At 42.3% G+C, this 26,129-nt stretch overlaps 1 protein-coding gene across 1 annotated transcript; it reads right to left on the bottom strand.

The window, feature by feature from the left end:
* Positions 1 to 12,216: 12,216 nt before the first annotated feature.
* On the bottom strand, positions 12,217 to 22,769 carry LOC146515983 (uncharacterized). The gene is made up of 9 exons (XM_085166957.1): positions 22,543 to 22,769; positions 22,347 to 22,433; positions 20,913 to 20,986; positions 20,614 to 20,737; positions 17,293 to 17,492; positions 14,364 to 14,642; positions 14,094 to 14,264; positions 13,707 to 13,946; positions 12,217 to 13,620 (listed from the first exon to the last, which is right to left on the bottom strand). The coding sequence occupies exons 1-9, from the start codon at positions 22,602 to 22,604 to the stop codon at positions 13,583 to 13,585; spliced, it is 1,275 nt and encodes a 424-aa protein (XP_085023083.1). The 5' UTR covers positions 22,605 to 22,769; the 3' UTR covers positions 12,217 to 13,582.
* Between the last annotated feature and the right edge of the window lie 3,360 nt (positions 22,770 to 26,129).

The following is a 26,129-nucleotide window of genomic DNA, read 5'->3' as shown; positions in this document are numbered from 1 at the left end:
TCTCTAATCCACTCGTTTTTTCACATTTCATACATCCGTAGCAAAAATGACAATTAGTTAAGTGCAGGCATTGCTAAAGGCTGACGGCGCCACGTCAGCGTGAACCCTCCCTTTGTGTCGAGCTCTCACACTCGTGTCCCGTGCACCACTCTGCGTCTCACAGGAGTCAAAGACTGCCGAGGTGAGGAGCGCCCCATCCTCCACACTCTTGCTCCCGAACACGGGATCGTTGAGCTGCTTGCTAGCCTGCCACTAGTGGATCGAGTTCATGTTGTATTTATGTGGCCTAAAGCACACTCTCTCTTCCTTTATCATTCTCAGCCTCCCGTCTCACTCGCTGCCTGTCTTCTGCCGCGTTGAACTCTCGCCAGCTCTACTAGGTCTCCCCTCTGCAGACAACAGTGTTCCATCTCGTTGCTTTTGCCCTAGATAGCGTCTATTTTTATAGGAATAATTAGACACATAACTGATTTAAATACTAATACTGAGCCGTGTTCTTTTGTCTCAACTTAATGTGCGCTGGGTGCACAATGCCAAAGGTAAAAAGTGCACGTGCATGCACGCGTGCACAGTGTGTGCGTGTGTGTGTGTGTGTGCGTGTGTGTGCGTGTGTGTGTGCGTGTGTGTGTGCGCGCGCGTGTGTATGTGTATGTGTATGTGTGCGTGTGTGGGGGGCAAGGTGTTTCTGCGCAGTGTACCAGGGGCACGAACAAAAGTTGTCGTACCATAGGCACGAGGAGTGTGTGTGTGTGTGCGTGTGTGTGTGTGTGTGTGTGTGTGTGTGTGTGTGTGTGCGTGTGTGTGTGTGTGTGCATGTAGGCTGCATTCATTATCCAACTGGAAGGTGAAAACAAGGCAGCACCTTTAGCCTGCGGTTGCTTCTCATTAAATATTCAGTGTGAAACAGAAGAAAGATCAACATTACTTTAATATTTGTTTAGCCTGTTAATCTACACACAGGCTCCTGAGTTTATATGGAGCTCGACAAGGAGAGAAAACACAGGAGTGATGGTAAACTTGCTGCCTTAAATGTTTATCTCTTTATTCTTCTGTCATTTATACACCTCTGTGTTGGTTGACGCTCACAGTAAACATGAGCAAAGTATCAAACAATGAGGCCGGTATATGAATCAGCTGTAAACACACAGTTTCAGGTTGTTCTCGCTCTTAACTCTACGTGGTGTCACTGAAAGTGGTCGAGCTGAAAAAAAGAACAACAAGTCCCAAAGTCTGTTTCTGTTTAATGCACGATTCAAATTTCTATAACACCGCAGAACACGATGAACTGGGAACCTGTGCGGGGTGCGTGCAGCATCTCACCGCCCTGAAATTGATAGAGTTAAGAAAATAGATCAATAGACAGACGCTTCTTTGCTGTCTTATTACAGTGTGGTTAACATTTTCATGTATGAGCAGACAGTGAAGTTCAGCAGGTCACTGCAGCTCTGTGCCATTCACATGTAATGACATTTGCACAGCTCTCAGCACAGGAAGTGACGAGCAGCAAAGACGTGCACTTCACAGCAGAGCAGAGACAGAGACAGGAGGCAGTGGGCCACAGGCTTATTACAGACTATATTATAGATGAGCAACAGGACATATTTATATACACACAAACACACCTGTGTGTTCTCCCTCACCCGTCCTTCAGGCCTCCTCTAAAACATTTCTTACATTCATCAGAGCTACCTCTCTGCTGCCGTACACTTTAGGCCACTGTACCTAACTTAATGTCAGTTATAGAGTAATAATCAGCAGACTAACAGAACAGTGAGCACATTTTCTAAAATCTCAGTATTTTTAATATTTTTGTCTTCTTTAAAATATCACGACTCTGATGTGGTTCTCCACCTGGAAGAGTGAAGGTATGAGTTGAAAACAAACTGTATGCAAAAGATGCAGGTAGCTGCTGCGACGTCACACTAGTGTCTATTTAACAGCCTGAGTTGAGCATTTTTAACATGAGTGTAATGAACATGTGGTGGAGCTCACTGAGAATCACAAAGGATTCAATTCAGAAATAGTGTTTTATTATTTATTATTATAGAGTGTATAAAACGAGCACAATGCTGTATTAAACGACTTCAAATGGAAAGTAACGAACCATAAATTGATTGGGGGGGGGGGGGGGAGGGGAGGGTATTCTGATCATAAATAAAATGATTAATGGGGCCGTTTTTTCTTCATACCTTCTTCTAGCAACCAGAGGTCGCCCGTGCTGGTCATTTGACAGAGTGCACATTAAAGGCTGTAACTGTGTCGTCTTTAATTATAAAGGATAATAACTTTAATTATACAGGAGTGCTCACAGAGGGGGGGGGGGGTGGACGACTGCCCCAAACCTTCATGCACTTCTTGATTTTTACGACCTTGTGCGTTGAGCGGCTGCTGCCACTGCTGGGTTGGAGACACGAGTAGATGATCGTGTCCGTTTCTACTAGAGATGGACCGATCCGATATTAGTACCGGTATCAGTCTGATACTGACCTAAATTACTGGATCGGATATCGGAGAGAAATAAAAAATGTAATCTGATCCATTAAATATCACGAAAGCGCCTCACAAAACTTGCGACATGCCGTAACTCGCCTAATAACGTTAGCATGTAGCAGCAGTGTGGTCACGTGATAGAGCGGCTGTGGCGTGCGGGACCTGTCTGCGGTCTGGTTCAATCATAAACTGATCAATGATCAGCTGATCGTCTCTCTTCTTTGTTTTTGTCTCACTTTGCACCAGAAAGAGGAAACCAGCGGCTGAACAACAGCAGCACGTTTAAACTTGATCAGCTGTTGTTAGAATTTATTTAATATTATTTCTACACCAGGATCTTTTTCTACAGCTGACGTAACTGTGCAGGGGCGGATCTAGCAAAGTTTAGCCAGGGGGGCCGATAGGGCATGAACAGGGAAAAGGGGGCACAAAGACATATTTAATGTCGAGCTTTTAATAAATAATTATCTGAATCTTACAATCAAAGTTTTAATCTGATGTAAAATGTATAGAAGTCAATTACTGTATATAGTAACTGTTAAGTCTAATATACCCTAGTAAGCTATAGTACTTTTTCCTTTGGGAACCATCTGTGCAGTCTGTAGTTCTGTTGAAGAAAGATGTTGAATCTATTTAATTATTGTAGAAAAATAATTTATTTCTGTGAATTTTTTTTCCACACTGCATCAAATTAAGGTTGATTATGTCGATTAATCATCATGAGGTGGAGGGTGGTTCCCTATTTTTTTATTTATTTATTTATTTTTTGCTGCTGGGTGTTGGAACACTATCAGTTAGGTTGCTTACTCTTTAAAATACCAGAATAGGGAGGATGCTGTAGGTTTAAGTTTATTAGATTGATCAGTATTGCGAAACTGAACCTTTTTTTTTTGTATACAAGTATAACAGAATAGCTTTATTGTTGTTGTTTTTTAAACTTGAGTATGAACTTATACAAAATGCAGCAAGATATAAAAAAAACTTGTTTTATTGATTAAAAACACTATCGTATTCATATCGGTATCGGCAGATATCCAAATTTATGATATCGGTATTGGACATAAAAAAGTGGTATCGTGCATCTCTAGTTTTTACCACCATTTCAAAGACACATCAGTGAAGAAGCTCAGAGGTTCAAAGATTACACTGAGGCAACCGTTTGAAAAAACAATGGCCGATGCTGAAGTGTTTAGAGTGACGACATCTATGCTTCAGGAGAATATGGAGCTGTGGAGACGTCACAGTGGGGCCCGGACGGCTCCATAGTGCAGTTGTTTACACAGTTTTCTAACAAGTTGTATTTATTATATAAATACAACCCAGGGGTGTCTTATATGAATACACCCCTTTATATTTCCCATATATATAATTTCATATATATTGGAATTAATGAAATGATGTATTTTTATATTGCATTATGTTCCTGCAGAAGAAGAACATTATTGTGAACTGTTTGTCTGCTGAATTTCAGCTGAAAGTGGAAGCATTTCTTTGGTTTTGTTTTGAACAAAAAGTAACTGTGTGTGTGTGTGTGTGTGTGTGTGTAATCTGCATGCATACATACAATGACATGTCTCCGTCTCTTGTGCCTTCAGTCATGGGGGAGTGTTAAAAAGAAACAGTGGCAGCACTAAAATGCAAACCAAATTGACTTTCTTCCATTTTCTTTTCTTTCTGCGTCCTCTCCGCTCTCATTGAGTGCTTCGTTTCTAACAATGCCGCGTTTCCCTCGCTGATCAGCCTCTGCAGGGAACCCCACCCCCTTCCTCCTAATTTCCCTCTACCTAAACAGAAAGAGCCCCGTTAAGGAGCGTCATTAGTGCCAGACCGTGTTTTTTTTGTTTGTTTCCATACTCTCAGAAGAAAGAGGAAATGTTATCTGTGGCGGGCAAACTTAACCCAATTAAGATCTGGTGGGGCGCAGGGGCTTGGCTTGGGACACGGGTAAGACTGCCAGCTTTCCAAGCAGGCACACAGCCAGCCAGTCAGGCAGGCAAGTAGCCAGCCGCCCACTCAGTAACCCAGCAGCCAGTGAAACAGTCAGCCAGCCAGGAAACCAAGCAGCTGCCTACTCAGTATACCTACAAGCTAAACAGCCAACAAATTGGCCTCCAGTTAGCCAGGCGCTCTGTCAGCTAGCCAGACAGAGTCAGCCTCTTTAGGCCGGTCCTGTGAAGCGGGTTTGACTTTTGTGAAATTATTTACTGTCTTCTTTTAGTTATACTTTAAGCTCTACAGCATATACAGTATATTTGCATATGTACAACAGGAAGAAGGGTCATTTCAAGCTGTTTTCGCATGTTCCCCCTCTCTCTGAGAAGAGCTCATTGAAGCTGCTGAGCATGAATGTGAGCTGGAATAAATTGGACTGGTTTGTTACTGTTCTAACAGCTGAATTTTCTTCTTCTGCGAGAGTACAGTCCATCGGCACCATGTTGCATCGACACAGTGGTCATGGAGAGCTGCGTTTCTGCACGCAGGGTTAATGTCTGCCTGAATACAGGCAAAGACAGCCTCGGGTTAGAATAAAGAGAGGTGCTCATCTGCAGTAGGTCTGTGATCCTGCTGGTACCTGATAAAAAAGCGAAGGAAGTCTGGCACCAAAACGCTGCACACCTGTTTATAGTTGTTCAAGGATGGGTTTTAGAAACATATCAACTCTTTTTATACATTAACAGAGATACGTTTTAATGTGAACTAGAAGCTCTCTGCATTGCAACTTTTGCTGCATTGATGGTTTGAGCAACAATGTTCAAAAATGCTTCTAAGACTGCAAAGAAATCCATACTTATCCTTAAGGTGACAACCCCCATCTCAAAGCCCACCGCATTTATCTTCCAGGACCTTTAGCACCTTAAACGTTGGCACCTTTCTTTAAATCCTGCACTTGAGGCCAGAGAGGACGCCTCAGGGGAGACAGAGCTGGTAATGTGCTCTTGATGCATGCGCTGCACTGGTGTCATTTCTCAAATAAAGCATTTGCAATTAACCAAACAACAAAAGAGGCCTTGTCATATGCAAATGTGGACTGAGACGGAGACATCATCGCTCCGTACATGGAGAGCCCCTCGCACAGACACACACATGCACAGACGCAGCAGCAGCATATTTCAAAATCATCAAACCTTCTTCCCCTGGTGCCACACCTCACACTGGCACACATGCAAACACGCTCACCCCATGATCCATACACAAGTGCCAGATACACACTCCAACAGCCAAACATGTTGATAATTAGAGCCTTGTTATTGGAAGGTGTTATCACAACAATTAACACCCTAATGTGTGTATAAATGTGTGTGTGTGATGACGGTGATAGGAGTGTGTGTGTGGTGTGTGATGATGGGTGGTGAGGAGGTGTGTGTGCATTCCATTAATTCTTTGTCTGTGTCACACACACATACGCGCACACGCGCAGTAAGGGTCCGGTGTAACAATGAAACAGTTTCCCATTTGATGAAGTTCCTGTGAATTCTGACACAAAGGCAGCAGGAAGAGGCGCTGCTGATGGAGTCTGATTGATATCCAGCAGGGAGCAGAGAAGGTGGATGGGTGGGGAGGGGAAAAGAGGGTGATAAGTGAAAAGGAGCGAGGAAAGTTGGGGGGTGGACCGTGCACACATCAAAGAGGAAGCAGAGGAAGAGAAGAGCGTTTTAATTGGGCGCTTGTTTTCTGCTTAAATGACCAGAGCCTGGTGGCAAACGCACTGCGAATGATAGGACAGATGGCTGGGCGTGAAGGCTGAGGTCACAAATAAGAGGAGCGCTGTTAAAGGACGGCGAGGCAGAGCAGACGATCGCGAGGTTTCTGTTTTCCCATTTTTATTGTCTTTTACGTATCGATGTCACATTTGATTGGCTGACGGGTCATAAACAGAGGTGGAGCGGATACCCAGGGCGCTGTAGCGGCACGTCGCTCTTCAAACTACAATATCTGCGAACCACGTCAGCTACTGAATACTAGAAACAAAAAGGATGTTGTAAAACCAATAATATTCATAAAAACAGCCCCTCCCCCCGACACAACATGCGCTCCAATTAGAAACAAACTCCATGTCTGCAGGTCTGCTGCAGCTTTTGCATTAATGTGCTGACCCAGCAGGCTCAGCAGCGACCTCCAGAAACTAGTGACTGAAACTGAAGCCATACTCATTTCACTTTAATTAGTGGAGAAAACAACGTGAACGGTAAATCAGGAATAAAAAGGAAAATGAAATCTATGCGTGCAGGAGAAAAACTGCTAATAAAGCTGAGAAGCTTTCTGTATTTATCTATAAATGCACTTAAATGCAGGGTGTTTAATAACATCCTCACACACCATGTGGCTGTACTTAAAGCAACCAGACGGTATTTGGTGAATAGTATTTATTTTGATATTTTAATTGATATTTATTAAGCTGCAGGAAGCCTTCAAAAAGAATTCAATAAAGTCCTTTTGACTGTGAAGACGGCGCCTCGGGCTCAGTTTCAAACAGCACAAAACACACATCAAACTAAAGAAGTTTAAAGCAGAAGGATTTTCTACATAAAATAACAGCTTATTTAAAATAATGTGTTTTTATGGCAGAGATATACTAAGGTAGGTAGGAACCAAACCAGAGTGACTTTGATATCTGACAGCAAAAGGCTTCAGCGCCGTCACGGTCGACAGCAGGGACTCCAGCGCAGAGCAGGTGGATGTTTCCAAACAGTTTATTTACAACAGCAGAATAAATACAGTGAGGGGGAAATCCAGGGTCCAAAGGTCCAAGAGGAAGCTCACACACGTCGCACAGCAGGAAGGTCACAGGTCCGGGGAGGAAAACTATCACACAGGAGAGGGAAATTACTCACAAGTCACAAAACACTTAAGCACAGATTGGCGGGAGCTGAGAGGATGACTGACGTGTCGCAATCATCCAGCGACGAGAAGGTCTTTGTCCCAGCCTCAAATAGCGGACAGGTAAGGACAGCTAATCGTGAACAGGTGTGTGGGCCAATGGCGAAGCCCGCAGTGAGCGGAGAGAGAGAGAGAAAGAACACATGCAGCCTTGTGGGGCCGGCGGGGCAGACACGGGGACCATGATAAGAACTATTCTTATTTTAATGATAAGGTTTCTGTCTGGTGTCTCATCAGTAAACCATAAACTGGGATGTAGCACAAATGTTTATCTCAGGAAAGTTCAGCATGTACGAACTGAACTTTTATTAGTGCAGCAAAAATGTTCATACAAACGTGTTTGTGAAAATCAGGGACAGTAATTGTCAGAGTTTCACTGCAAACTCTGCTTTATTTTACTGCACTGCAATCAAAGGATACTGTGAATTATGATGCACAATTAAATAATGAAACTGCAGTTATTAGAAAAAGCCCTTTTCATGAGGTGCTTAATGTATTATTAATACATGATCCCCACACAAATGAAAAGCAGTTATGACAGAAAATCTGAAGCATCTGTAAGCTGTCAGTTCTCTGGATGCTGCTTTTTAAAGGGAAACCTTCAATCAAACACAGTCTGCTGAATCAAACTCAACATTTCTGCAAAGGCTGGAATCATTCTTCAAAGTAAGACACGAGAAATATGAATTTAAGCTACTTGACAGTGCACTGCCTTCAAACAGTGTCCAATCAGAGTCTGTGTGTAGGCTGGTGTAATGAGGTGAAGACAGTTGTCCATTACTTCCTGAGTTGATGGGCTCCTCACAGCAGCGCAGCCACAGCTGGAGGAGAGGGGGTGGAGGCACCATGAGGAGAGTATCAGACACATTCAGCCACATTCCTGCTCTGTGTTTGTGTCACAGCTTATTTGACTCCCACATATAATGTCATCAGTAAAATAATCATAATGCACTTTTTACTTACACAGCAAGTATCTCACAAGTTGTTTTTTTCTTTTCTACTTTTCTACAGTAAGAAAAGTGAAATTTATTCTCAGGAACAGGAAAGAAACGGGAGCGCAGCCCTCCATCACATCCTTCCAGTTTAAAACCTGATCCTCGTTGTTAGATGAGAGAGATGAGGAGGCAGGAAGATCGTGCCAAGATATAACATCTTCATTCATGCAAAGCTAGGACGCAGTAATGCAGATGTCACTTTCTATTTATACATATACTTACTTTGACTCTGGGTATGATGTTGACTGCAGTCACGATGCCAACGTCACAGTGATGAATGAAAACGCTGCTCACGCAGTCGTGTTGTCAGAGAAAACTTTGTGTTTCAGGAGTGTTTAAATTAGCGAGTTTCATAAGAATAAACAATTTGACAGGACGCAGGACAAACTTTAGCTGTGACATCAAATAAAAGAACAGGTGTGTGTCGCCATCTAGAGGTGAAAAGGTGCATCACAGGATTTCTACAGGTTTATGCTTCATGTCAACTCAAAAAAGCACACAGGAAACAATCCACAGCAGCAGCATCGTTTTTCCTTCAAACAGGAAGTAGATTTTATTCCAGTTTTATGTTTTGAATGAAAACGTTGGGCTGTAAAATCCAGTTTAACCTGCAGCTTTGGAAACGGATATTTTTTCTCCTTTCAGAGGACAATATTGCCTCGCAGTGTCACATGACGGGATGTTTGATTTTTTTTATTTTGACAAAAGAAAAGAAAAACATCCCTCAAATGACTGAAGCCCCATAAATCTCTGGCTATTGATGCATGAAGTGGTGACGTATGTATGTGTGCATGTATATGTCTATACTTATAGATATCTGTTACTTACATAGTAAGAGTAGCAGTGTTGGTCAAGTTACTTGTAAAAAGTAATCAGTAACTAATTACTGATTACTTCCCCCAAAAAGTAATCCCGTTCGTTTACTGATTACTTATTTTCAAAAGTAATTAATTACCTTTTAAAAACACGATTTACAACCTGAATAGGTGATAAAGTGATAGATCTTTCAGCCCAATTCTACTTTTTCTACATAATCATCATACAAAATGTAATCAAATGGAAAAGTCTCTTTTTAAAACTTGTTTTATTAGTTTTAATCTTTTAACTTTATGCATCAAGCAAAAATTTAATTATATGCAACATTCTCTGACTGGAAGAAATTAGTTTAACATTTAAACCTATTTTCTGCACATTCCAGCACATAAAATAAAATATTTTGTGTGTTTACACTCAGTCTTTCAAATAGATGCAAGTAAAACACAGCAGAAAATAAATAAAGTCAAAGACTAGCGGTCCTGTTGCTCTATTTTCACCTGTAAAGCAGGAGTGGGGTAGGCGGAGGTTTACCCTGGTGCAGGTGTGCAGCGGTCAGTGGAAGAATCCGCGAGTTTCTCTGTGAGTTTCCCATTACGTCGTAGCTACTCGGTGCTTGTTTGGAAGTTTAGGGTTTTTTCGCTGTAAAAAGAAGTTTTCTTCCCACGCACAACGGACACTAATGTTTTTGTCACTTTTTATGGAATCAAACTCAAAGTAAGGTCAGTACTTCCACGCTTTAAACGCTGCACGCTCATACTCTCTCAGCACTCGATATATGATCCATTGTTGATCTGCACACAGCTGTTGTCACGAACGTCGCACTCGCTTACGTCACTGTCATGAGACATTCTCGCAAAAACATCACGGTTTTAGTAACGCAGTAACGCAGCGTTCCTACGGGAAAGTAACGGTAATCTAATTACAATTGCAATAGTAATCCCTTACTTTACTCGTTACTTGAAAAAAGTAATCGGATTACAGTAACGCATTACTGCCCATCTCTGAAGAGTAGAATAGTTGAAATTTAATACTTGCATATTTCCACAAGCCTCATATGGATAGTATGAGGCTTACGTGTTGCATGTCCTTGTTGTATTATCTTGTTTATTTTGTATTACTTGACTATATTCTGGTCTACTCTTTAACGCACAGGTTTCCCCGCCGTAGGATCAATAAAGTCTCATCTTATTGCAAAATCGCTTAATGAAACCTCTGAACAGCGTGTGCGAGTGCACACACACCAGGCTGCTTGTCCACTTAGTTTGGTTGAACATATAGAGTAACATCTGATGCCCCAGTACCCGCAAAAAGTTGTGAAAGATAATTAAAAATATACAGCACTGTGCAAAAGTTTTAGGCAGGTGAGGAAAAAATGCTGTAAACAAAGAATGCTCAAAAACAAAAGCGTTGTTTATTTTCATCAATCAACAAAATGCAGAGAATGAAAGAAAGAGAAATCTAAATCATATTTGGTGTGAGCAGCCTTCTTCTAGCTACACTGGCACACAGTTTTTGAAGGACTCGGCTGGTCAGGACCAAAAAGCTCTTCAGAGTTATCATCCAGCAGAGCGCTGCTGCAGGGCTGCTCTCCCCTCGCTGCAGGACATTTACACCAGGAGATGCTGGTCCAGAGCAGCTCACATACTGAAGGATCCGTCCCAACCCAGCAATAAACTGTCCCAACTTCTGCAATCAGGCAGAAGGTGCAACACCACCCGAGCAAGAACAGGCTGAAGAGGAGCTTCTCTCCTGTCATTCTCATCTCACGGCTGAGCCTTCAGGCTTCACTGCAGCACACTTTAACACCACTCACACAATGCACAGTCTCAGATTTTGAACTGTAAATTTACAGATTGTTTTATTTATATAATGTATGAAACTCACTCACTATGTTCTCTCTCTTTCTGCACAGTCGAGCGTATCAGGTCACCTTTCACTGCGTGTTGTACTTTCATAACCATGTACGGGACAAATAAAGAATCTTGGGTCGTTCCAAACATCTCGGAGAATCAAGCACAGATCTGTGGACGTCGGCGTCCTCACATCCTGTCTCTTCACGTAATCCCAGACATTGTTGAGATCAGGGCTCTGTGGGGGCCGTACCATCACTTCCAGGACTTCTTAGGGTTAGGGCGACCGTGGCTAAGGTGGTTGGGAAGCGTATCTGTAACCGGAAGGTCGCCAGTTTGATCCCCGGGCTCTCTGTCCTGGTCATTGTGTCCTTGGGCAAGAGACTTCACCTACCACCTACTGGTGTTGGCCAGAGGGGCCGATGGCGCGATATGGCAGCCTCGCTTCTGTCAGTCTGGCCCAGGGCAGCTGTGGCTACAACCGTAGCTGCCTCCACCAGTGTGTGAATGTGAGAGTGAATGAATAGTGGCATTGTAAAGCGCTTTGGGTGCCTTGAAAAGCGCTATATAAATGCAATTCTTGTTCATCTTTACACTGAAGATAGCTCTTCATGACGTTGGCTGTGTTTGGGTCGTTGTCCTGCTGCAGAATACATTTGGGGCCAATAAACAATCGTTTATATTTCTGAAAGCACCTTTCACCTGCCTAAAACCTTTTGCACAGGACTGTAAATAAATTAAAACCATATATAATAATCTTGATTGTTCACAGTAGAATATATGAACATATATAAACTGATAAAGGCTAGACGAGCAGGTGGCAGGAAAAACAAACAGCTGGAACAACTGGCAACAGGACTGTGTATAAAAAGAGCAAAGTAGAGACTCTGGTGTTTAAAACGACACTAAAAGATGTCAAAAGAACATTATAGCAAACACGCGACAGAAAATATACACAACTACTTCTGTGCCACTTATGCAGTTCGCTACCATGAAGCCTGGAAGCTGTTTACTGCGTGTTACTGTACAGCAGCTCAGGCAACCAGTATGGAAATAAAAATGAGTCCAGAAATCTGCATCCAGGCGAGAGCTTCAACTGGAGCTTTAAAAACTGATGCAGCGACACCAACGCCTGTCCAGGCCTCACCTGCTGCTGCAGCAGCTCGTTGTACAAAATACACAAAGGGTTCACTTTGACGTTTTATTCACTTAAATAGATCAATACGTATGTTAGGAACTTTAGCACTAACATCTATTCAGACTCTTACAGAAAGATGCATCAGTTTGCTGAACTTGTATCCAGATGTTCATTTTAATTCATAATAAAAGAAAAACGTCTCAAAACATTTATAAATGTTTTCTTTGAAAATAGAATCGGGACCTGTTCAACATCAGCACGCCGCACAGCAAAGGGAAACGCATACAGTGGTTCAGAAACATGAAACATTTTTACAGTATCTACAAAAGCAAAGTGTTTGTCTATGAGGCCTCAGCCTCCGTGGCTCCAACAGAAAAAGGCTTCTTAACCAGATAAATGCTTCTCAGTAATGCTAATAAATATTAGCAACAAAACAACAGTGTGCTAGAAGTTCTAGCAATGACAACAAAAGCCACATATGATGAGTAGTTGTTGGTTCTAGACTCGTGTGCTCTGCCTGCATCATATTTAACAGATATTAAAGGTTGAAACCCACAGTGTAACAAACCTGTGGAGCCTTCTTACTCACATCACACCTGCCATTTAGAAAATATGTGGTCACTGGACTTATAATGAAGAGAGTCGCATTCTTTCATTAAGCTGGGAAACAGTTGGAGCTTAGTCTTGTGCTTTGATAGAAGGACTCAGTCAGAAGCCTGGGAAACAAAACAAAGCTGATAGTTGCAATTCCAACGTCACAAGGACGATTATTTTACTGACATGTACTGTACACGACAGCGATTTCACTGTGCACAGTGCAGGAAATGCAATTTAACAAATACATGTGTTTGTGCATGCATCATACAGAGTCCTTCAGAGTGACTGTTTTCATCTGTGGCACAAAGAAAATTACACATGAATCAAGTTATATTTGAACCAGAAATACGAACAAACCATTATAAAGTGAAGTATCTGTTGTCCAGAGAAACTTTGAGAAAGCACCATGTTGAAAAACTGTACAAAGCAAGTAGGCTCCTGGCGTTTATGTACAGAAGACGTCCTGTTGCAGCCGTGATTGGGTGTCGATTACTGCGTGGCTGTATTTCTGTGCAATCAGCTAAACGAACTACCTGATGGACCTGTGCAACACTCAGCAGTTACAGACCCTAACATCCAAACTGCTGACGGACAAAACATAAAAAAGGCACCGATGCCTTGGGAGGGGGTGGGGGGGGATCGTAACATTACCACTCAAACCACCCACAGTGAGATGAAGACATAACATCAACTTTCATTTTTATTTTCCAGCTAAATTTAGATAAAAACATAAAAAGGATGCTTTTGCTCTAACATGAAGTGATACACTGTTCATAACCTGCAAGTAAGTGTGTGTGTGTGTGTGTGTGTCTCATTTCCTAATGCCGGGGGACACTCTGACGAAGAAGAGGAGCACCTGAGAAAACAAAGAGGAAAAAAACACGACTTTAGGACAAAAGTTTAAGAAAAGAGAAAAAACCCCAAAAGAAACCAAAGATCAACCTGGAGACGACAGAAGTGGAGGGCGAGCGCTCTTTAGAGTGGGAGGGGCTCCTCTAGTGGGACCTCTGGGGCCTGGGTGGAACACAGGAGGAGGGTGGAGCAGGGGCCCACGAGGCCCACCGGGACCGCCGTAAGGGATGTGTGACGACAGGGGACCTCGGACAATTGGGCCCCCTAACGACGGACCAGGAAGACGATGCAAGGAGAGCAGCGGAGGAGGTTTGGTTTTGGGATGAGCGACTAAAAATAAATAAAAAGAAGCAAATCAGCCTCTAGCTGTTCATGATTAGCAATGCCGTGGTAGGTTTTAGCACTCTCACCAAAGTAGGACACCGGGACTTTTCATCATGCTTCATTTAAAAAGATACAAAGAGGGAAAACCCAAACCTGGTGAAGGCAAGAGGGGTACAGGTGAAGGTGAGGCGTGGTCTCCCATGGGCCCCCCTGTTAAAGATGCAGGCTGAGGCTGTGGTGGCCCAGATGGAGTCGGAAGCAGAGGAGGTGGTTTCCCCAACCCTGGAGGTAACATGATCCCTTTCTCACCCTCACTGTTGGAAGCTGAGGAGATAAAACGCTGGTGAAACAGAGATATATGACCCAAGGACAAAGCAAAGCTGAAACAGCGCTTCTGTAGGAACTGCTGTGTAATCGTTTCACCTTGTACGTGGTCCTGCCGAGAGCGCACGTACTCCGAGATGGTTTCCAACTCCTCGGGGTACAGATGGACACCCTCGGCTAACAGCACGAGGAGCTGACGTGTTTCAGAGGGGACGGTGTGGCGCGCGATCTTTTCTCGATCCAGATAGTCATCGAGCAGCTGCGACGCCTCGGCTGCAATGTCTGCTGGGTCCCTCGGGGGTCGCTCTTTAGCCAGTCCACGGTTGTACTCTGCTAGAACAAAGTCCATGGCCTGGTCTTTGGGCATGTTTCGATGGACTGAGGAGGGAAAGGGAACAATAACGGTGAAGTGTCATGAGGCTGAGGTGGGAGAAAGAGGTGAAAAAAAGATTCCTTTCAGCTCGCGCTGAGATCGTTTTGATGTCAATGTTGGGATCAGCTGATTAAATTAGTATTTTGGTAAGTAATGCTTTGGGGGGTGGGGGTGGTGTTGGATTGCTGGATGTGTGGCACTGAGGGACATGCATTTTGTGCAAATACGTGCATTTATCAGTAACTTTAATACAACCTGATTAATAAGTACTGAATTTATCTAAATGTGCATCCAGACATTTTATTCTAAATATAATGAATGGTGACGCCTTTTCAGCTTTGTTTCTGAGGACAGACAATTGTTTTGTTGAATTGATCTAATTTTGGTTGAATTCACCTAACAATGTGTTTAACATTTGTGTTATAAAGATTAGGTCGTGTATGTGTGCTAATAAAGCATAAAATGTCATATTAAGCAGATTTAAAGCAAACTGCACATTATTACAACTTGAGTTTGATTTTATCCAGAGCCCGGGTCATGCCTCTGTAAAACCGGCCGCACGCTTCGTCCAGGAGGATTCAAAAGATAAAAAAAGCAAATGAAAATCCCCACAGTTACGAGGTTAGGTCATAAAGGTCCATAAAACCATAACTGATTTAAATGTAGCCAGTTTCGTCCTCGTGATCATATTTAGAGCCTGCATCTGCATCAGATACTAAGTTCAGGTCAGGCTTTGGAGTCGAGGATTACTCTCTGTTAAAAAGTGCTGCTTGTTCAGCTTCGACCTAAAATTTCCGTTTGAGAAACCATCATCAGGAACATGGTCACGGTCTCCTTTTGACATTCACAGCAATTCTGCCTCCCAGGTTCAGATGTGAAAATGCAGTTCGACCATAGGAGTTCTACCCTACCGTAGGAGTTCTACGTAGGAGTTCTACCCTACCGTAGGAGTTCTACGTAGGAGTTCTACCCTACCGTAGGAGTTCTACCCTACCGTAGGAGTTCTACCCTACCGTAGGAGTTCTACCCTACCGTAGCAGTTCGACCCGACTGTAGGAGTTCTCCCCTACGGTAGGAGTTCTACGTAGGAGTTCTACCCTACCGTAGGAGTTCTACGTAGGAGTTCTACCCTACCGTAGGAGTTCTACCCTACCGTAGGAGTTCTACGTAGGAGTTCCACCCGACTGTAGGAGTTCGACCGTAGGAGTTCTCCCCTACGGTAGGAGTTCGAAGGAGAAAACTGGGTCAGCTGAACTGTGATACACGCCGCTATGGAACTGTGAAAGGATTTGTATACAATCTTCACACTAGGGCTGCCACAATTAGTCGACTAGTCACGATTACATCGACTATCAACTAATCGACTGATTTAATATTCGACGCGTCGTTTGAAGCTTTGTAAGATCACAAAAGACGCAGGAATAAGTAGTAGGATTTAAGAGTGTAATAACGGACTGAAACAGAAGATGGCAGCACTGCATGTACAAGGATGCCAGCTGCTGTTAAACCCCGAAGAAGAAGAAGCTGTGTCCGGTATCGTAGCTGTGTCCAAATTCAGGGGCTGCATCCTTCGGAGGCTGCATTTGTAGGCAGATTGCGTTACAGCGACGGGACGAAGGCTGTCCAAATTCAAAGACGCCTCCAAATGCGTCCTTCATTTCCCCAGATTTGAAGGATGGGTCGGGTGCATCCTTCGTGGCCCAACCTATCCCAGGATTCATAGCGCGGCCCTGCAAATTATCGGTGACTAGTCGACTATCAAAATAATCGTTTGTGGCAGCCCTACTTCCCACCATCCTGAGAATTTTCTGTCCTCCCTAAAATGAAGATTCAGCTGAAACGTTGTAGTTTTGCGACACTTGGTACATCTTTTTCCCACAGGACTGAGGTGACACAGAAATACTTTTATGGTCTGTGTTGCTAAACGTCTCGACTGCACCTCATATGCAGCTGAACCTGACCTCAAACCTGGTTCTTGCGTTTGCGAACATGTACGACTTCTTGAGGACGAGCCCATCGGAGAGTACCAACCTGGCACCGATCGTGCATACGTCTGATAATAACACAGATTTGGTTTATTTGTTTTTGTTAAGAGTAACACTCAAGTTATCGCACAAAAATCAAAGATGAAGTGAAGTTGGTGTGTAAGCTAACAAATAGTCTGAATGGTAGCTACAACGTTGCCTTTGTGTCGTCTTCCAAAGAAGTCTGTTGGTTTGTTCTGGTTTGTTATTTGGTTTAAGATACCAGTTAGTGACAGAACTGATGACCCATAAAATGAAACAAATGTTGTAATAAATTGACCGTTTTTTAGTTTTTAGTTTGTTTTTTTTGGGATGTATTGTCATGTATTGTTGTGTGAAGTATATGCATGTGCTAGCCAAAGGGTCGTTTGCCAAGATCCAGCTATTAACATGTAGATATGATAGACTCGGCCCAGTTTTTAAATGCATGCATGACTGAAGAACTGTAGCTTTGTGTAACTTTAGATATTAGTCTTTTAAATGGTAGTGTGTCTTTTTAATTTATTTGGTTTTACAAGAAATTTGTTTTAGACCTCGTGTTTAAAGATGTGGAATCTACAGACTGTTGAACTGAGCCTAGTAAAAGGGATGGTTTGGTAAGTTTGAAGGAATACGAGGGGTACGAACTTACTTTTGAGGGATTCTGAGAATATGATAACAGTGCAGGAGGACAGAGCTACGTTTGTCTGCTCCACCAGAATACATAAGGGGGAGCCTTCTGCTCGGACATCCTGTAGGGCCCGGGTCAGGCCCGATTCCGCTTGAAGGTAGAGCATTTCCACTGACAGGCCACGCTCCTGCAAGCACTGGCTTAGCGATTTGGGGTAATCCCTTTGAGAGGAAGAGAAACACTTTGTTAACGTGACATTTCTATATTAAGCGACTCACCTCGTAAAGGAGATACCCCGAGTTAAATCTGTGACGGAGCAAAGGGTGACTCCTTCATTTAAAATGTTCTTTCCCAACAAAAACAGTGTTTTAAGTGAAGCTGATGTAACAGAGTTAGAAAATAGCTTAATGAATTTCCTCAAAATTGATGTGCTTTGTGAATAGTTGGAGCCACCTGGTGGACAAATACCGCAACTGCAACTGTTAAAGTTCCAAATTGCTGCACAGCGCAAAGGAAAAAAAACTCCCAAGCTGGTAGTAGGTGCTAGTGAGCGATACTGTTGTCAATTTTGTATGTGTATTAATGAAAACATTCTTATAGAGGTAATTGTCAACATGTATTTTGATTGTAAGCAGTACTAGCATGTATCCTGAAAGTTACAGGCATTTTGATGCATGGGTAGTAACTTTATTCACAAGTAGCATTTTTAGTTAGCATGCTAAGCTAATACTCGTTAGCTAGTCGGGTGCTTTTTGACTTGCACTCAGCTCTAATGTTTCTCTATGAGATTGTAATTGTTCTAATTCTTTTTAACAGAACTGAATGTTGCAGTTGCTTTGCACACTGTTAATGAAGACTGTGCTGTTTTCTTTGTACCAGGTAGGCGCTGTTAAGTATAAGTTTTAATTGATGCTGTTGTATAGGAAAAAAAAAAAAAAAAGATGAACAATGATGATTGTTTTATAATAGAAAAGCTGTTTTTATATGTTATTGTTGTTGTTGTTTGGGGAAAAGGAGAAAAATAAATAAATAATACTGCTACTATACGATCACAGGTTTGGTTTCAGCTAGAACTTTTAAAAGAAAGACTTTGTTGATGTTGTGTTGTATAAATATATCTTATTCATTTGTTAAGTGTTATGTTTGGAAAGAAAAAGGAAAAAAACTCCCAAGCTGGTGAACTGAATGTTGCAGTTGCGTTGCACACTGTTAATGAAGACTGTGTGCTGTTTTCTTTGTACCAGTTGCCAGAATAAAGAGGGAGCCCAGAGTAAGGGCAAATCCAGCGTTGCAGTGCCGTCCTTTCTACATGGGCATATCACACCACTTGCATAATAGACTCACAGAACAGCAACAGCTACACTAACACAGATTTTCAAATCTCTCATAGGTGTGATTAGTGTTGTATTGTGGGTTTATTCTGAATGAGATGTTTGTACCGTAAATATTATAATACTAGTATTTCCTAGTGTCTTTGGGATACTGAGAAAGTCAAATAAAGTGCTGCATCAATTTATAGTTATCAATAAGCATTTTATAACTGCCAGTCCATCTGTATCAACTGAGTCTCACAGTTAGCTTGAGTTATACTCCTGTGCTGAACCGATTCCAGTGGTTGACACCCTTGTAACTATACTAGTAGGACACTTTATTAAGTACACCCTGCAAGTTCAACAAGGTGCTGAAACCGTTCCACTTTAAACGTGTCCCCTAAGATCAGCACTCTCTCTGATTCTGATGCTCAGTTTGAACTTCAGCGAGTCTTCTTGGACACGTCTGTATACCCAGTATAGGGTGCATGGCCGTGCCGTTCAGCACAGGAGTATAGCCTAAATCAAGCTTAAGCGGCCATATTTGTGATTCAAATTAATCGTTGCTTTTAGTGTAGAAGTGTGTGAAAATTGACTGATGATGAATCTTGCAGAGCATAAGGAGTGCAAGTTTTTTAGTGTGCTTTGACCGCTACTCTGTTAGACTTTTACCATGTGTAGAATGTCATGGTCGGGGGGTGGGGGGGTCCAATTTCACTGCAGGTGCAAACTTGCATGTGACGAATAAAGGTTTGATTGATTGATTGATTACTGGTTTACAACTGTGGCAGTTTTTCAAAAGCATAAAATAAAGAGTATTTTAACAGAAAGTGATCCAAGTGGCACATTTGATACGTGAAAGGTGTCAAGAATGTTTAACCTTCGCATGTATGTGTCTGTTAATGGACTTCAATGCAAATCAGTGTGTAGTCGAACACTGAATTTTAAAGATGTGCTACATGACATTTTATGACTGTGCATAAATGAATACAATCTTCATTACTGACTGATCAAGAGACCAAAAACAAACAGCTGTTCCAACTTTATGTAAATGTATTTGTGTGAGTGACAAAGTTTGTTTTTTTCCTGGTGTTCACGTTGCTTCGTCTGTGGTTGTCAGTTATCACAATTTAACAGACAATCATTCAACACAACACAGGAAGAAAACTACACCTGTGGGCTTTTACTTTGGTTTTTGTTGTTTTTTGTTTGTTGCCATGGTGACAAAGCTTCACAGCAGACATCTGCATTGGAAATGTGGTTATGTGAATACTTACACAAAGGGTCTGCGTGTGAAACACTGTTAATACATCAACAAAAAGACTTTCCAAAGGGAACAAGAACCTACATTTGAGTAGCCAGAACAAATTTGAAGTTACAGCACGTTAATGTGAACAAAGCCTCGTCGCTGAAACGCACAGCACACCAAGAAAGTAAAGAAAGGCAAGCAAAAAACTGACGGTGATAATAAAAGGAGAAGATCTGATACAGAGTTATAAGTCCTTCTGCTCCGAACACTTTCATTGCCTCATACTTACTGACACATTAAAACAGCTTTCATCCAATAAGTCTCATCCTGCAGTGAACCAAAACTCCACAGTCATGGTCTGCAGCTGCTGGAAGCACTCATTTGTTCTGCGGTCTCTGTGAGCTCAGCACAGCAGCACAAGAACCAGTCCTCCATCTGCTGCAGGCTCTGATTAAAGTGACCCTAAAGCTCACAGTAGAGCTCCAAAGCAGGAGGACGACTGCAGTTGGTGCAGCTGACGAAGCAGCTCAATGACACTGAGAAACACTACAACAGTAATCTGGCCAGCAAGCCAACCGGTAGGGAAAACACCAGCCGGGGAAAGGTTGTTAGCATCGACTAAGATTTTAATATAAGACTGAGGAAGGTAGAAAAACAAAAGATAATATGAGTCGGCACATATGCTTGGGCCCGAGTGTGGGGATCACTGAATGATATCAGTCTCCTCACGCTGATAGTAAAGGATAAACCAGCAAATTCTGTTGGCAATGAACAAATACTCACAGGCACTGTTTGGTAACAGAGAGAACCACGCAGTCGGCGGGCTTCCTGTCCTCCTGCACCTGTCTGTAGAACCTCTGATACAGCGTTTTACGTCTGTCTGCTGGAGTGCCACCCTCTGATTTGGCTGGAAGATTGAGAACGGTGACGTTGAAAGAGACTCGAAAAGCGGCACAAATATTACTGCACTCTTTTCTTCTTTGGATAAATGTGTAATTAAGATTTTAGAGCATTTAAAAACATGTCTTGTGTAAAGAGTATCCATTTTGCTCATACGGACAAAACAAAGAAACAAATCTCACCATTTGGCTGATGCTTGTAGCCCTCATACTTCACACTTCCACTGTAGTTTTGGATTTGCTCTAGCTCTTCATAACTGGAAAAAAGCAGTGAAAAGTGTCATAACAGTTTAATATGGGAGGTATTTCTATGACACCTTAATATGACGAGCACATAAATGTCCAAAAATAGATTTTCTGACAGTGAGACTCAGAGAGCAAGTGCACGAAGGAGCCTGTGCGTCCGACATTCAGTGCATCAAAGTTTTAAGTTTCACTCAAACAGCTTCCCCCCCACAACACAGAAACAATAGTAGACTGTTGCAAACACCGTATTCCTGATGTCTTACTAAAACATTACATCAGCATATTCTGACATTCACACTTTCAAAGGATTCACAGCTAAAGTGTTGAAATACTTGATTTTGTCATAGTTGACAGTAAAATTACATCCGTCTTCTGTCCCAAAATACAGAATAGAGAGCAGAGCGCAGTCGGTGACCCCACTCTCCACCCCACTCTGTTTACAAAAACACATCTTACAGTTGACTGTAGAATATGTAGGAGAGAAGAAACTGTTGCAGTGACGGTATCCTATTATAGTACGACGCTCAAACTCAGCATACTCGTTTGAATGACCCGTCACAAATGTTTGGAACGCCACAGCCAGGTGCACACACCTGTGACACCTCACTTAAAGATAAAAGGTGGGCCCCAATTCTTCCATCCATACAGCACATGCTCTACAGTGAACAGTGTGCAATATTTTTCTCATTAGGAAGCAGCAGTAACACGTTACTTCTATACTAGTCTGGTGATATGGCCGCAATAAAGTCAGTGCAGTTTGCACAGAGCTCAGAGCAGCTGCTTTTAGCTTATATACTCTAACTAAGCACTAACTGCTTTACAACACACACTAAAAACGATTGTTCAGGTAACTTTAGTTCATTTTACATCTATGATTCCAAACTACCAAGCTTCTATCAGTACCTGCTTTGCCTGTTGCACATGCAATTATGAACTTGCCCAAATAAAAGTGATTTCTGTGTTAAAGATGAGTCTACAACCTCGCTAGGCAGCTGAAACTGTAAGTGTACTGAAACTGGAGTGCTGCATTCAAAGTTTGGTCTAACCAGTTAAACCTGTAAACAAGATCCTAGAATTATTTGTTTCATGATTTACCTTCAGGGAGGAAAGAAAAGTCTGGAAGGGAGGGAAGTAAGATGTTCCCCAGAGTAGGGCAGCTATAAGGAACTATTAAATATGACTTGTGGCAACTTGGAGGCTTTAAATGCAGTTTTTATTTACTAAGACTGTGCATTCTTTCATCTAAAACAAAACCATGAATGACGTGTAGCACTACACACAGAAGTGAAGGTGCACAGTAAAGCACTCATAATAAAGCTTTGGTCACTTTAAACCATTGCCGACAACAAAAAGGCTGCCCGAGGCTGGTACCTGTCCAGGGCATCCTTGAGCTCTTCGGTCCTCTCCTCCCTGGTTGGGTATGGAGCTGCCCTCCGAAACACACGCGGCTGTGGAGCACTACACAGCACAGGTGGCGGTTTATAGGGCCGCTAATTGACAGCGTTTCACGTTTATATATTATTGTGAGCTAGCAGCTAATGCTAACCTCGCTAGCCTGGAAACTCACCTTCCGTTCGGGTTACCGGATGGCCGCCGACCACCCGCAGGTGATTTCACCCAAGACGACATTTTGCCTGCCTTTAAACTTCACCTCAGCAAAAGGCAGCTTTAAAAACACCCAGAAAAAGACGCTCTCCTGGTGTTATTCCGCCAATGTTACCAGATACCAGCCTGTGGTGATGAGCGAGGAGGAGGGGAAGAGCTCTTCTTCTGGCTTTACTGCTCTCACAGTGTGTAGGTGCACCATCGCCCCCTGCTGGACGACCCTCTAATAACATTAATGGTTGCGCCTTTGAAACTCCTAGCAGCTTCTAGCTCTTTGTTTACACATTAAAAGTGATTTGTAAACAAACAGGCAGAAACGAAACTACAAATTAACTAATGTAGTTGTTAAATTAAAAACTTGACAAATAATTAATAACTAAGGATGTAAAAAAAATGAAATACAAAGTGATAATAATCGTGAAACACATATATTAGGAAATAAATATGTGACATGTAACTCCATTAATTAGTTGAATTAAAAATACAGATTTCAGTACAGCATTTACATTTGTACACTGCTGTTTATTGACATATCAGATTGTTTTTCTTCTTTCTTCTGCTCCTTCAGATTAATAATCTCCCTCCATCTCACTAGCATGCATCTCTGTCACACCAACTCACAGCAAGTCCTCCTTTCTTTGTGGTCTTCCTCCTTTCTTCCTGCCTGTCAGCTCCGTATTCGCCATTGTAAAATCAAAATCCTGCTCATGACATACAAGGTCTTAAATAATCAGGCCCCATCTTATCTTAATGACCTTGTAGTACCATATCACACTATCAGAGCACTTCGCTCTCGCTCTGCAGGCCTACTTGTTGTTCCTAGAGTATTTAAAGTAGAATGGGAGGCAGAGCCTTCAGTTTTCAGGCCCCTCTTCTGTGGAACCAGCTTCCAGTTTGGATTCAGGAGACAGACACTATCTCTACTTTCAAGATTAGGCTTAAAACTTTCCTTTTTGCTAAAGCATATAGTTAGGGCTGGACCAGGTGACCCTGAATCCTCCCTTAGTTATGCTGCAATAGACGTAGGCTGCCGGGGGATTCCCATGATGCATTGAGTGTTTCTTCTCTCTGCATTGAATCATATCTGTTATTAATCTCTGTCTCTCTTCCACAGCATGTCTTTATCCTGTCTTCCTTCTCTCACCCCAACCGGTCGCAGCAGATGGCCCCGCCCCTCCCTGAGCCTGGTTCTGCTGGACGTTTCTTCCTGTTAAAAGGGAGTTTTTCCTTCCCACTATCGCCAAAGTGCTGCTCATAGGGGGTCATATGATTGTTGGGTTTTTCTCTGTATGTATTATTGTAGGGTCTACCTTACAATAAAAAAACCCATTGAGGCGACTGTTGGTGTGATTTGGCGCTGTATAAATAAAAGTGAATTGAACTGAACCAGGTTGGATCTCCATATTCTTCTGTTTCCATATCCTGAAACTATTATCCAGGCTGTATCTGACAGTACCGTCCCAGGAGACTCCAAGTCAGCTGCACTGAGTTGTGCAGCTGACTTGGGTGTGTATAGTCCCACGCTGCCTGTTTCTGGAAAGGTTAATATAGGTTACGACTGACAATGCAGCCCTCAAGATACCTTGAGACAGCTGCACACGTCAGTACAATGATCACATTATATTCCGTTCATCTCCAAATCTCGATTTGAGGACATATCATCAGTAACTGATGGTTCAGTGAGGTTCAACATTTTAAAAATGACCCTTGGCAATTGTATCAAAGTCCATCAGTCCTTGGCACGTGTCTCTTGGCCAATTTTGTTTTCAAATTTGCTGTTATTCAGCACGGGGAAAAGTCTATGACCTTTTCTAATAACATACATACATATGTTTTAGTTACCTTAATGAAGATATGTCTTCATGAGAATCAACTATTATTTTAAGTGTGCTGTCGTGACTTGACTCAGAGTTCACCTGTGTTTTTCTTTTCCTGGCACTCCTCCTCCTGTTAAACTGTTTGTCACAGAGCAGAGTCTTCTTAATTTCCACTGCATCTCCAGTTTGAAGCTTTTGTCCTTATTGCCCCCTCTTTTTCAACCATTTTCTTTTTCAGAAGGACTTCCAGGGTTACCACATGAGCTTTAGTATGAAGCCCTATATTTACTGATGATTTATTAGAAGCTTGTGTTTTTCTTCAAGCTTTTTCCCCCTTCTTCCCTCCTGTGTTGATCTTAAAACTGCTCATTACGGGATTTATTGTCCTCCTTTATCTGATAGAAAGAAAGCATCTCTGAGTCTCTGAGCAAGTGTGTTTCAAAACATGAATTCAAATTCATTGTGTTCAACAAAATGTGAAACTCTAGACAAAAAAACAAGGACTCGACTTGGCAGTTGAACGACACGAATGTTGGTTTTGATGAAGGAAACAAACTGTCAGTCAAGATGGGAGCACACAAAGATGTTTCTGGACAACTATACAGCTAACATGTTGTATTATGTCAAGACTCGTAAGATTTCACCTTAAAAATACCAAGCTATGAATAAAAACATATTTTATCTTGTTTAATATTTTCAATATAATTCTATTTATGTTATTGGATAGTTAGATAACTAACGCTATCCAAACTTTGAGGATTGATTCAAGGATTTCTATTGTTATTCCAACACCTGTACTGATCAACAACAACGTGAACACAAGAGGAATATATGCAGAACAAGGAACTGAACATGTTTACAACATGTGCAGCAAAGAGCACAACGACAGGCGATTGATCATATCTGTTACTTCTGGTTGGGAGTAGCAGATGATAGAAAGCACCAAGTTCAACCGTGTTAACAGTCTCTTAGTCTTAGGAACTCTACTCTTGATGCTCCTGCCTGAGGGGAGGGGGACAATAATAGTGTGTGTCCTGGGTGACTAGGCTCTTTCAAGATACAGCAGGTCCTTTTCCTGCATCTGCTCACCCTCAGTAGAGTCTTCTTCCCTGTCACAGAGCAGCCGCCACACCACACGGTGATGCACGAACCACACATCTGCAGAAGGAAGGAAGGAAGTGTTTTGGCTCCAGGTAAAATCCTTGCTGGAGACCATTTTCACACCTGCTTCCCCAGTTTCTGTGCCTCCTGAAATCTATATCTCATTTATTTTCTTGACATTGACGCTGACACCAAACTGCCTTTCCACTTGCTTGTAGTCAGACCAACCTTGTAGGTATCTGGCCATCCCTGCAGGCTATAGGTGGGGTCTTTTTTTATTTACAACCTAATGAAACCCAAATCGTCTGCCATGTCCCTGAATTTACAACCCCAGTGACATCATTTCATTATTACAAAAGAAACAGAAAGCACAGGCTGCAGAGCACCAGCCTGCTCACCTTCACGTGTGAAATTTGCGCAGGTCCCTTTAAAATGTATTCCTTCCTAGTTTAGGGGGAAAAAATCTGTACAGCAAACCTATTTATTTAGATATTTTTTAATATCGCCAGTTTCATTGTTCGTCTTATAGAATTTCTTCTCTTTTATCGTTTTAAATGAATAAAACACTGACTGAATATGTGGCGGTTTCAGGTGTGTGTCGCGCGAATAAGTTCACGCACTCGTCTCTCTC

Source organism: Neolamprologus multifasciatus, chromosome 7 (assembly GCF_963576455.1).
Source record: "Neolamprologus multifasciatus chromosome 7, fNeoMul1.2, whole genome shotgun sequence".
Taxonomy (NCBI): Eukaryota; Metazoa; Chordata; class Actinopteri; order Cichliformes; family Cichlidae; genus Neolamprologus; species Neolamprologus multifasciatus.
Note: the sequence above shows the minus strand (reverse complement) of the source record. Positions and strands in the feature narration are given on the sequence as shown.